Here is a 12,692-nt window from a genome sequence, read left to right as displayed (position 1 = left end):
AAGGCATAGTTTGCCTGCAAAACTCTACTTAAGGCATAGTTTGTAGGAAAACTCTGCCCCATCAGGCATAATTTGTCTGTAAACTCTGCCTAAAGTAGAATTTTGCAGGCAAACTGTGCTCGATGGGGCAGAGTTTATAGGCAACCTCTGCCTAGTGAATTTTTCTTTAATTTTCGCCTGAGTAAGGTTCAAACCTGAAACCCTGAAATTTTAGGCGAAGGGCAAAAGTTAATTACTTTCGTTTTGATGGGTAAAAATTAAAGACCAGCCCGAAATAATTGCATTACTGCGAATTGCCCCAAAGTATTTCGTACTCCATAAGTTTAAGATTTTACTTTGTAAACAATGGGATAGTTATCTGCTACAAAATGGCCCACTGAAAGAGAACACGTAATCTAGAAATAAAGAGGTGGCCAATGGAATTCTTTCGAAAGGAGATGTCGAGGCTGATTTACTATTTAACAGTGAAATTACAAGAACACCCTTAGTTGCCCTTGAGGTTCACTCTTTTATATAGTACTAGATAAGTAATGGCCCGCGCTCAGCACGGGCCCAACATTGCTACTTCCACTGTCTCATATTACTTCACCACTTTTGATTTTGTACGTCCCTTAATAAATTAAAAACAAAGATTAATTTTACCATTTTATTTCTACCTCTCTCCAATAAAAATATTCTAACAATATTGACTATTTTCAAGAACATTTAATACTAAAGGTAAGATGGGAAAAATTTAATTAATTTTATCTTAATTTTGTAAATAAATTTTATCTTGATTTTGTAAATGAACAAGTAATTTGAAATACATATTTTTAATAATGTGCCCAAATAATATGGAACGGAGGAAGTAACTTGATTTTCTACCTGTTCTAAAGAAACCTTTTTGATGATGAAAAATGATGTTTTTATTAATCATAAAGAAGTATTTAGTGGTTGTTTGGTGTCTAAAAGGTGCGATAAAATAATCCCAGAATTAATGGGATAAGGTGGAACATCCCATCTTTAACTATGACCTTCATTTTATATTTTGTTTAGTAAAAGAAATAAATTTATTCTAGAATAATTTTATACCTTTTATCAAATATGATACATAATTAATCTCAAAATTAGTATTGAGATATCCACCTTACCAAACCGAAGTAGGACTATCAACGGAACTTAGCATATACATCTGTCGTGTTAGTTTAAACATCCCCCAATCACAGACTTTTGTATTTGTGTAACCTGAAAAAAGGCAGGCTGAAATTGTAATCCATACATCCCTGAGGCGTTCTTTAATTTTTTGTTCATTCAGTTTATGGTAGGCTTCTTTTAGATTTTCAGGTATCACCCATTTGAATCTAAACAATCTTAGGAAATTCACTATAGCTAACACAAATTCAATTATTTCACAATGACTTCTTCAGCTTGCTGCCTACATGTAGCATCTTAAGCATAAACTTTCAGCCTACATGTAGCATCTTAAGCATAAACTTTCAGCATGGTTCACCACCATGCTAAGGCTTGCTTGAGTTAGTAACTGCAATCCACTCTAATAGTTGTTGAAGGTGCTTTACTCTTTCAAATCCACCTCCAATTTCAAGTTTCAGATGTGCTAATACTCCCTGATAAGAAAGAAACCATTGCAATACTTATAAATCAAACCTGGAAATATAGCTTATACTTGTTTAGTTTCAACATTATACTCTTTTAAAACAATGTTGATACGATGAAGAGCAAATCTGATAAGTTTCATAAAACAAAAGATACTCTTTGTAAGGCCAGAAAGCTAAGATGAAATAATGTGAAGACAACAAAGTATGAACTTAAACTGATTGTTCATCTTTCCTTCTAAGACCCTTCTTATCTATACTCAAATGCAATACGCCGACTCCTGCCTTATTGGTTCTCACTCCAATGGGAAATCCAGTCACCCTTAAGGCGGCCTAACCTTTGAACAAAGATTCGGAGGTAGCAGACTTTGTTCAGTTGATGGAGATAATAATGTCACATGAGACTTGTGTGCAAGTGCTATTGAAAGCCTTCAAGACATCATTGCAGAAACCTCGTAGATCCCCCTCAACACCATGCAAAGCTAATATCAACAGAAAAAGTAGAATAAATAAAAAGGTTAAAACATAATCCTTTAAACCTAGATATCATTTAGCAATTTTTTTTGTTTCAGCCTTTATCTTGAGAAGTCCTTTCTAAATTGAAGAAGCATGCTTATAGCAAATTCTTTTACATGCAATGTGTTTCCTGTTACAACCGATATGGAAATTGAAAATATAGAACCACTAATGAGGTTTCACAGGAAAACATTACAAATATATTCTTTAAATTCATTTCCTAAAGACATTCTAGAATCATATGTACCATAAATATAGAATCAAAAAGGTACACTATTGTTTCTGGACAACAACCATCATGCAGCTCCGCATTGTAAAGTTAAAATCAGCTAAAGCATCTATATAGGCAAAATATTCACAGGGGTAGGTTTCCAGAGCTACTACTCCGTAAAGCATCACTCCTCCCTGCAAAGGCGAAGCCAGGATTCGAACTTGTGGGTTCGGGTTCTAATTCTTTAAAGTTACTGGGTTCCTATACATATTTGACAAAAAAATTAATACAAATATATGGTTCGGACAAAAGCTACTGGGTTTGGCCGAACCCACACCCGAAGGCTGGCTCCGCCCCTGCCTCCCTGTACATACAACTTTAAAAAGACAAAATGTTTCTTTTTTTCTCTTTTTCATATAACTACCTTATCTCTGTCATACATCACGGGATTAGCAATCACTGTACGATGCCAAGAATTATACTGGTTAGTGTAAAAATAAAAGCTATAATACAGAAGAATGTGTTCATTCACAATGATGCTAACGTTTTCATTAGTGTCAGATCCATGTTTGCCCCAAAATAAAGCCAATTGTTAGCCCACATGAAACTGAGGCCCAGCTGCCACCGACCCGGCCCACTACTTCATTTAATTGATTTGTAAATATATATCCTTTGTAATAGACTGAGACACGGTTGGTGAAAACAGATTTCATTTTTCATTCTTTCTCATTCTCTCTCTCCTCTCTCACCCTTCACTAGGGCTTCGTTTATCTTTTATTTTCCGCATCTCTCTGCAAATTGATCGAGTTAACATGGTATCAGAGCTAGGATTTACAATCTCCTCGTTATTACCTTTCTTCCGATGGTACCCGTGAGCCATATTTTGCAGTGTGTGTTCTGATTGTTCGATTTGGGGATTTGTTCGATTTGTGCGATTTAGGGTTGGAATCACTTGATTTTGAGGCCTTTACTCCTTCAGGTTATAGAAGAAGCCTGGTAATATCGTTTATTTCGATTATGTTCGCTCTCATCGTTTTGTGGTATTGTGTACAGTAGTTGAACTGTCTATACATTGTCCTATAAGTGTTGGTTTAGCTGGTCTTTCGTGGTTGAATGTTCGTATAACTGGATTTAGTCGTCTCATTGTGTTGGTTTAGCTGGTCTTTCGTGGTTGAATGTTCGTATAACTGGATTTAGTCGTCTCATTGTTGGTTTAGCTGGATTTTGGTTATAACTGGATTTAGTCGTCTCATTGTTGGTTTAACTGGATTTTGGTTTGGTTTTGGTATTTGCACAATCATATTTCTGGTTCTGAGTGATTCTCTGTGAATATTACTGCTGATTTGGTACTTGCGCAACAATGACCGGTAACAACCAACAAATCCCCAACATTAGTACAAATACAGCCAATGCGAGTGTTTCTGGTGCTGAAGGTTTTTCCCCTTTTTCTATTGATCATTCACATGTTTTCTATATTCACCCATCAAACAATCCTGGAAGCCAACTCGTGGCTGTACCTTTCTCTGGTACTGGATTTGCTCTTTGGAGAAGCAGTATGCTCACCTCCCTCTCAGCTAAGAACAAATTAGGTCTTCTAGATGGTAGGAATCCTAAGCCCCCTAGTGAATCACCTTATTACACATATTGGGAAAGATGCAATGACATGGTCAAAGCATGGATCACAAACTCTGTGTCTAGGGATATAGCGATTAGTGTTATGTGCCTCAAGACTGCTAAGGAGGTCTGGGAGGACATAAATGATAGATTTGGACAGTCAAATGGTTCAAAATACATCCAAATCCAGAGGGAAATAAGTTCTACTGCTCAGGGTTCATCAAGCATTGCAGCCTATTTCACTAAGCTCAGGAGTCTCTGGGATGAGCTCAATTGTGCTTATGTTGGTCCAGAATGTTCTTGTGGTGCCCTACCAAAATTTATAGAGGACCAACAGCTTTTCCAATTCCTCAATGGCCTAAATGACTCTTATTCCACCATCAAAAGCAACATCCTAATGCTGAAACCACTTCCCTCAATTAGTGAAGTGTACTCATTGCTGCAGCAAGATGAAAGTCAAAAGGAAAGTCAATCATCTGCCCCTAATTTTTCTGGTGATTCCTCAGCTTTCATAGCTTCTACATACAACAATAGAAATTCTTCTCAGGCTCAAACTTTAGGCTCACCAACACCTTTCAATAGGAGTTTTTCTCAGAAAATTGCTTTTGATCCCAAAAGAGGAACAAATCCTTCATCAGGATCATCTTCCTTATTTTGCAAGTACTGTAAAAGGCCAGGACACTTGATGGAAAAGTGCCACAGACTCCATGGATACCCTGCAGATTTCAAATTCACAAAGAATAAGAGATCTGCTTCATGTGTGCAAACAAATATTCCTCCCATGTCACAACCATTCTCTTCTGCTTCCATATCTGCTGATCCTTCTATTCATGGATTTAGCAAGGAACAATACCAGCATCTACAGACTTTGTTCCAACAGTCTCATCTCTCACCTGGTTACCCTGGATACACAAATGAGGAATCTGCTTCTGACAACTCAGGTTTTGCACACTTTGCAGGTCTGTTTACTACATATGCTGTAGAATCTGTTTGCACTCATGCATGTGTTACTTCACAATTAGGTGTAAATCCTTGGATTTTAGACTCAGGAGCTACCAATCACATGACACCACACAAACATTTACTCCACAATGTTTCTCCTCTTCCTAAACCCTTTCTTGTCACTCTTCCAAATGGTTATAAGGTCAAGGTCTTGTCTACTGGTTCACTAATTCTTAGACACGATATAACTTTATCACATGTCTTGTTAGTACCCTCTTTTCAATTCAATTTAATTTCTATACACCAGCTCATTACTCAATTAGATTGTGATGCTCTTCTCACAAAAACTCATTGCCATTTACAGGGCCCTTCTCTGAAGAGGCCATTGGTAATTGGTAAGGCAGCTGGCAGGCTTTATTATCTCCATCCAGATGCTGATCTATTTCCTACTGCATCATGCCATTTTTCTGTCTCAGTTCCAGCTTCTATTAGTTGTAATAAGTTAGTTCCTATGGTCGTTTCAAATTCTGTTGCAAACTGTCCTCAGTCAACTTGTGTGAATATGTCTGATTTAGCTTCTACTGTTTTTCCCACATGTAATAAAACTGCTGATTTTAATAAAGTTGACTTGTTTTGGCACCAACGAATGGGCCACATGCCTTTCAATAGAATGCAGTCCATTCCTTTCTTATCTCCCATTGTCTCTTCCACACCTAGCCCTACCTCTGCACCTTCTATCCCTCCTATACCCACAAGACAATCATCCAGAATTTCTTCTAGACCTGCCTACTTAGATGATTTCATTTGTACTTCTGTGCAACCCTCCTGCTCTCAGTCTACTGCCACCAAGGTTTCCTCTAGTGACATCCATATGCATGAGCCTCAGTTCTACCATCAGGCAGTCTCCAATCCTGCTTGGCAAGAGGCAATGCTAAAGGAATTTCAAGCTCTTGATGCAAACCACACTTGGGACATTGTTCCACTTCCTCCCCATAAGAAAGCCATCCCTTGCAAATGGGTATACAAAATAAAGCAAAAGGCTGATGGTTCAGTTGAGAGGTATAAGGCAAGATTAGTTATTAGAGGTGACACACAAAGAGAAGGCATTGACTTCACTGAAACCTTTTCCCCAGTTTTCAAACTCACTACCATCAAATGCCTTCTCACCCTTGCTGTCAAAAGAAACTGGACTGTTTACCAGCTGGATGTTAACAATGCATTCCTTCATGGTGATCTCCATGAGGAGGTCTACATGAAAATTCCTCTGGGACTTGAAGTCAGTTCTTCCTCTCATTCTCCTTTGGTTTGCAAGCTCAAAAAGTCCTTATATGGCCTCAGGCAGGCTTCTAGGTAGTGGTTTTCCAAGCTGTCTACAGCCCTGCTCTCTCGAGGCTACATATCCAGCAAAAATGACTACTCATTATTCACAAAAACCACATCTGGTTCTCTTGTTGTGTTGGCTGTCTATGTCGATGATATCCTTTTAGCTGGTGATGACATCTCTGAGATGAGTTCTTTAAAGTCCTTCCTTGATTCTCAGTTCAAAATCAAAGATTTAGGTTCAATTCACTATTTCTTGGGCCTGGAGGTTTCTTCTCAGCCTCACGGCTATGTGATCAGCCAACACAAGTACACTACTGACCTCTTAGCTGAGTTCCATTGCAATCATTATACTCCAGTCACCACACCATTGGATCCCAACATCAAGCTTCAGGTGGACATGGGCGCTCCTCCTTCTTCTCCTAGTTTATATAGACGACTCGTTGGCAAACTTAATTTTTTACAACATACCAGGCCGGACATTGCATTTTCTGTTCAACACCTAAGCCAATTTCTCCAGCACCCTCAAGAACCTCATATGTTGGCAGCCATCCATGTTCTGAGGTACTTGTTGACTGACCCGGCACAAGGTATACTACTTTCTAAGACAACTGATTTTTCCTTAATGGCGTATTCCGACTCTGATTGGGCTAGTTGTCCCAATTCTCGCAAATCAGTCACTGGTTAATACATCACTCTTGGTACTTGTCCTGTCTCTTGGAAAAGTAAGAAACAACCCACTATTTCTTTATCCTCCGTTGAAGCTAAATATCGAGCCTTGCGAAAGGTGGTGGCTGAAATTTCTTGGTTGGTTCGGCTGCTTGGTGACCTTGGTTTGTCTATCATGGATCCTGTTCCTGTTTTTTGTGATAGTCAAGCAACTCTACACATAGCAAAGAATCCGGTTTTTCACGAGCGCACCAAACATATCGAGGTGGATTGTCATTATGTTCGTGATTGCTTAAATGTTGGACTAATCTCTCTTCATTTTGTTCCCAGTCATCAGCAGCTTGCAGATATCATGACGAAGGCCTTATCTGGGCAGCTTCATCAACATTTTCTTCCCAAGCTTGGCGTTTACTCACCCTCAAGCTTGAGGGGGGGTGTTAGCCCACATGAAACTGAGGCCCAGCTGCCACCGACCCGGCCCACTACTTCATTTAATTGATTTGTAAATATATATCCTTTGTAATAGACTGAGACACGGTTGGTGAAAACAGATTTCATTTTTCATTCTTTCTCATTCTCTCTCTTCTCTCTCACCCTTCACTAGGGCTTCGTTTATCTTTTATTTTCCGCATCTCTCTGCAAATTGATCGAGTTAACAATTACATACCGATTTGAAAGCCATATGAGCCAAACTATAAGGTTTGAGAATCAATCTAACCAATCGTGAATTGCTTGAATAAACTATCCAGACACCTTGTTATTAAAATTGAATAAGCTACTTTTTAAGCAGTTACTATATTAATTTCTTTCTGGAATTTGTGGGCAAAATCCACCCAACCCACTGATTCATCACATCTCCATCCCATTTCTCTTCAAAAGAGTAACTGAATTTTCAATTGAAAAGATCAAACAGAAGTACAAACAACTGAAACATATTGTGGTTTCTGATACAAAACAAATATATGTGCCATTTTGCAGCAATTTTCGATGGAAATATTACTTCTTTGTTTATAGTGCAAATTATCATCCCTAAAATTTATCTTTCTTTTAAGCTAACATCTCTAGATATGGCATCTTGCATTTTATTATGTGCTTAATGTGAGTGCCAGCAAGCATACTCCCACGTGTTCTATATCTTAACAAACCCATTTCTAGATTTAGCATAGGACCAAAAATAAAAGGAAAAAGAATTGATCACTTCTGTGATTATGTAGAGTTACGTGTCATTTACATTCTTTATGTTATCATCACCAAAGTCTTCTAGTTTTAAAATTATTTCTTAGTTCTTTCTTTTCTTTCTATAGGCATAAACAACAAAGAATAGAAACGAATTCATTATTTGTAAATCAACCACCACAATAAAGTTATACAAATTATTTCTTACCATAGTAAACAGTTTCATAACCTCCATCACCAAGTTGTCGAGGAGATGGAATTTGTTCGTGGCTTATTAAAGTTTTGTGTAGGAGGATACCAGGATCACCTAAGTATTTGCTACGTGCCTCAAGATCTTGATGAATCACCCAAATGAAGACACCAGTCCCTGCTCCAGATGCTTCCAAAGGGATGAGCGAGTTGACGTTTATCCTGAAATTGTTTATCTACACTCTACAGTGAGAAGATAAGGTAATAACACGATTGTCAAAGTTATTCTATCTAAAATAAACTATGAGCATCAATAAACAATGAAAGCAATCAGAAACTTCACAACTGTTTACTGTTCAGGGTAATAATTAAATTTCATCTAAACATTTTTATTTTGTGCAATTAATAGCAAAAAGTAGTGGAGAGAACTAATCATAATAATTCTCTTACTGCCAACGAAAATATTAAAAAACAAATGAATCAGCTCACAGAATTTTTTGAGCTAGGTTTCAGTGCGTCTGATCTCCAAAGAGCGAGCAGAAGAAGAGGAGCTCTCGGCGCATTAGTTACTGATCCCAACAGTGCAATCACAATCTCTGTCGAAAGGGCAGAACCGCTACAGACCTTAACAATGTTGAGCATGCACTTGCCTGTCTTCTCTGAGTAAAATTGAAGTAATTTTGATATCATACACATTATTACAAAGGAGGAGTCAGACAAAGGAATGAATTAATTGGCCGGATCTATCATAGATTTTAGAAGATTTTATCAATAGCATACCTTTTCAAAAGGTCACCTCCCGCTCTGCATATGTAGCTTTCAAAAAGTTATAGATTCAAATTAGGCAAGCACCAAAAATCTCCTGTCAATAATGTTCATAGAACACACGAATACTCCACATAGCTGCATAACAATAGTTGCTGGAATGGACTACAACAACAGAGAACTAAAAGGAGATGCATGTTGGCGTTCTCTAACACACCAGGCACCAAGAACTTAATCTAATTCACCAAAAGAAGCTATTTCCTCGTGAGTATTTCCTTTGGGAACATTACATTAATAGAAACGAAATTAATAATTAAAGATTACAATTGAACTAAAGTACAGACTGGTCAACAAAAGAAGCAGCCTCTTCTTTTTCTAAGAAAATCCATAGCATGTTCTTCCCATGCCTCATGAGTTGGTGCAACAGAAACTTTTAGGGAAGCTTCAATTTCTACACGTCTGACGTGCTGGATTGGCGACTTGCTTTTGTATATAGCTGTTTACCCGTTCATTGGACAAACACGTAAGCCATGAAATCATTGTACATTTTGATTTGAATTAGGAGTTTCATGTCCAACTCTAAACGACTCGAAATAATAGGAAGGATACATGCGAAGTCTTTAATGAATATCGGGGAATAGGCCAAGTATTACTTCACTTCCTCTTTTCATCTTGCACTGCCCAAGGACTTCAAAAAAGGCGCTTAAGCAGCCCGAAATAATTGGCATGGTACGTGCGAAGTCTCCAATAAATATCGGGGAATTGTGTGAGGACCCGCCATGTCATCATGCCACGTAGGTGCCACGTAGGCACATATGTTTGCCATGTGGAATGATTACATAAGAGGAAGAGTAGATATTATGGGAAGATTCTAGAGATATTGGGAGGTTTCCCTTGGAAGACTCTAGAATTTCATGGATTTGCATGGAAAGTCCTTAGAATACTCTAGTTGTGTAGAGATTTCTAAAATAGGGGCTTATTAGTAAATATGTAGGGACTTGTATAATAATTATTATTTACATATTAGTCCCTAGGTGAGTAGTATAAATAGGAGGGTCATTCATTTGTAAACCATCAAGCGAAACAATTCAAGTTCTCTCTAATAAAAAGCTTCATTCTAGCAAATTTCTCTTGTCTTTCTCAATTACTATTCCCTTAGCGATCTTGAGTGTAGTAAACTAGGCTGACTTGGCATAGCAAGATCGTGAGCAAGTTGTGCAAGTACGTGAGTGAGTTGTCAAGTGCCGCACGTGCGCTTAGTTGAAGACTAAGGACGTGACAACGTGGTATCAGAGCGAAGGTTACGACTGAGGGAATGGCAAACGACGGAGAAATCAACGCTGCTAAAACCCAAGCCAACGTCATCCAGGATGCTGCTGGCAAGAAGGGCCATAACAAAAAGAGGAATGACACCAACAAGAGCCAGGAGGTGCTGCCAGAGGTTGCGACAAATGAAGGGCTTACATCCCAAGAACCATCTACCACTGAGGCGAGCGAGGTGACGTGGAGGTCCTGTCCGAGGACATCTCGCTCGGTAAAGAGTGGGTTATGAAGGTTAATGTGGGGATGGATGCCATCGACATATTTGGCCAATGTTTAGGCAAGGTGGAGGGCACTCTTAGCGTTCTTGAGGGGCATACTCTTGAAGAGATTGAAAGCATCCGAAATGACTTGGAAGGGCACATGCAGGTTGAGATTGAGGTAAAGCAAACCATCACTGCCTTAGAGTGCAGACTCATGGAGGCGTTGAGTACTATAGATGCCATGAAGGCAAAGATAGTGGCACTCGAAGAGCAGGTCAACGTTGGTGTGACCGAGGCAGCCAACAATGTTGTCGTGACGAGGGAGGCTAAGATCGAGGCTCCCAAACCACCAGTGTTCAAAGGGGTTTGTGATGCACAAGAGGTGGAGAACTTTCTTTGGCACTTGGAGAATTATTTCAGGCATGGAAAAGTGAGGGACGATAAGGCCAAGATCAACACCGCTGTGTTGTACCTAACAGAGACGGCCATGTTATGGTGGAGAAGAAAGGTCGCCGATGCTGACAGAGGTCTATGCACAATCAACACGTGGGATCAGTTCAAGCATGAGTTCAAGCGACAGTTCTTCCCAAATAATGTCTTGTATGAGGCAAGACGTAAACTTAGAGAGTTGAAGCAGACAGGGAGCATTCGCGACTATGTCAAGGAGTTCACCACCCTTATGCTTCAAATTCCTAACCTCACCAATGATGACTTATTGTTTCACTTTATAGACGGGTTGCAAAATTGGGCTAAGCAGGAGTTGCAACGCCGTCAAGTTGCAAACATAGACCAAGCCATAGTGGAGGCCGAGTCTTTGATGGACTTCAAGCATGACAAGCACGACAAAGGCCAAGGCAATGAGTCAAGGGGTAGCGATACCAAAGGTGGGGGAGACCGTGGCGAGAGCAAGGAGTCGCATCAACAGTACTCTAAGACTCAAAATGAGAACAGGTTCGACGGCAAGAAGTCAAGTGGTCGTCAGGGCTATGCCGAAAAGAAGGCGCAGAACGAGAAGAAGGGATGCTACTTATGCGGAGGGCCACACAACTTCAAAAATTGCCCTGACCTGAAGAGCATTAGCGCTATGGTACGTGCAAGTCACGAGCAGACGCAAACACAGAGTACGGGAATCGCACAGTTGGGGACGATTAGACTATGTGGCGCTGTTGCGAAGAAAGATAGTCAAACCAATGATAATAAAAACCAATACATGGATCTCACCATCAATAACAAGCTCGCTCGTGCATTGGTGGACACTGGAGCGACTCACAATTTTGTGACCGAGGCTGCAGCGAAGAGACTAGAGTTGAAGCTCGCTCCAATTAACGCCCTCGTTAAGACCATGAATGCTAAGCCAGAAAATGCTCGTGGTGTAGCTAATGGCATTGGTGTCAAATTGGGCGATTGGAAAGGTACGACAAATTTTACCGCCACTACTATGGATATCTTTGACATTGTTCTGGGACAAGAGTTCTTTAGGCATTTCCACGCGATGATCGACCCCTACCTCAAACGTCTCTTGTTCTTGGAGCGAGAAGGAGTTTGCATGGTGCCTACAGTGACTATACCGCATGCAAAGGGACAAACACAACTTTCAGCAATGCAGCTAATTAAAGGTCTTAAGAAAGGAGAGCCAACATTTATGGCAACCATTACAAGTTTGAAGGAAGACAATGGTACCCAAGAGACACCGCCGCCTTGAATAGATAATTTGCTCGAAGAAAATAAAGATGGTATTTCCAAAGAGCTACCTAAGAGCTTGCATAAGAGCTTGCCTCTTAGGCGTAAGCTGGATCACAAGATTGAGTTAGAGCATGAACCGGGAAAGGGTCAAGTCATGCATCGATTACTATCACCGCCTCACACGATAGGGAGATTGAAGCTATCATTGACTACTAGGCCAGGCGGAAACAAGGGCAAAAAGGCACTGCCATGTTCCTCATATATTGGAATGGGAAATCACCGGAGGAGGCCTCATGGGGGTGGTATGAAGACTTGTGGCATTTTAAAGACAAGATTCGAGAGTTTACACAGCAGCAGTGCGCCGCGGTCGTCGCACCATCAGGTGGGGGAGAGTGTGAGGACCCGCCATGTCATCATGCCACGTAGGTGCCACTTGGCACATATGTTTGCCATGTGGAATGATTACATAAGAGGAGAGTAGATATTATGGGA

At 39.9% G+C, this 12,692-nt stretch overlaps 1 protein-coding gene across 2 annotated transcripts; it reads right to left on the bottom strand.

The window, feature by feature from the left end:
• Nucleotides 1-1,365: 1,365 nt before the first annotated feature.
• On the bottom strand, nt 1,366-9,777 carry LOC132636115 (uncharacterized). 2 transcript variants are annotated; one of them, XR_009581024.1, is made up of 4 exons: nt 9,010-9,777; nt 8,719-8,888; nt 8,249-8,472; nt 1,366-2,074 (listed from the first exon to the last, which is right to left on the bottom strand). XR_009581024.1 is itself a non-coding variant. In XM_060352821.1 (4 exons), the coding sequence occupies exons 2-4, from the start codon at nt 8,869-8,871 to the stop codon at nt 1,965-1,967; spliced, it is 480 nt and encodes a 159-aa protein (XP_060208804.1). In that variant the 5' UTR covers nt 8,872-8,888; nt 9,010-9,776; the 3' UTR covers nt 1,366-1,964. The 2 variants fall into 2 exon arrangements, 1 of the variants encoding a protein (XP_060208804.1); XM_060352821.1 differs by having other exon boundaries at nt 8,249-8,465; nt 9,010-9,776.
• Between the last annotated feature and the right edge of the window lie 2,915 nt (nt 9,778-12,692).

The sequence above is a fragment of the Lycium barbarum genome, chromosome 4, assembly GCF_019175385.1.
Source record: "Lycium barbarum isolate Lr01 chromosome 4, ASM1917538v2, whole genome shotgun sequence".
NCBI classification, from domain to species: Eukaryota; Viridiplantae; Streptophyta; class Magnoliopsida; order Solanales; family Solanaceae; genus Lycium; species Lycium barbarum.
Note: the sequence above shows the minus strand (reverse complement) of the source record. Positions and strands in the feature narration are given on the sequence as shown.

Coding starts and splice junctions, on each gene's coding strand:
- LOC132636115 (XM_060352821.1), bottom strand. CDS start 8,871: ATGCTCAACATTGTTAAGGTCTGTAGCGGTTCTGCCCTTTCGACAGAG. Junction 8,466..8,718: donor AACCTAGCTCAAAAAATTCT/GTGAGCTGATTC, acceptor TGTAGAGTGTAG/ATAAACAATTTCAGGATAAA. Junction 2,075..8,248: donor TTATGAAACTGTTTACTATG/GTAAGAAATAAT, acceptor TGTTGATATTAG/CTTTGCATGGTGTTGAGGGG.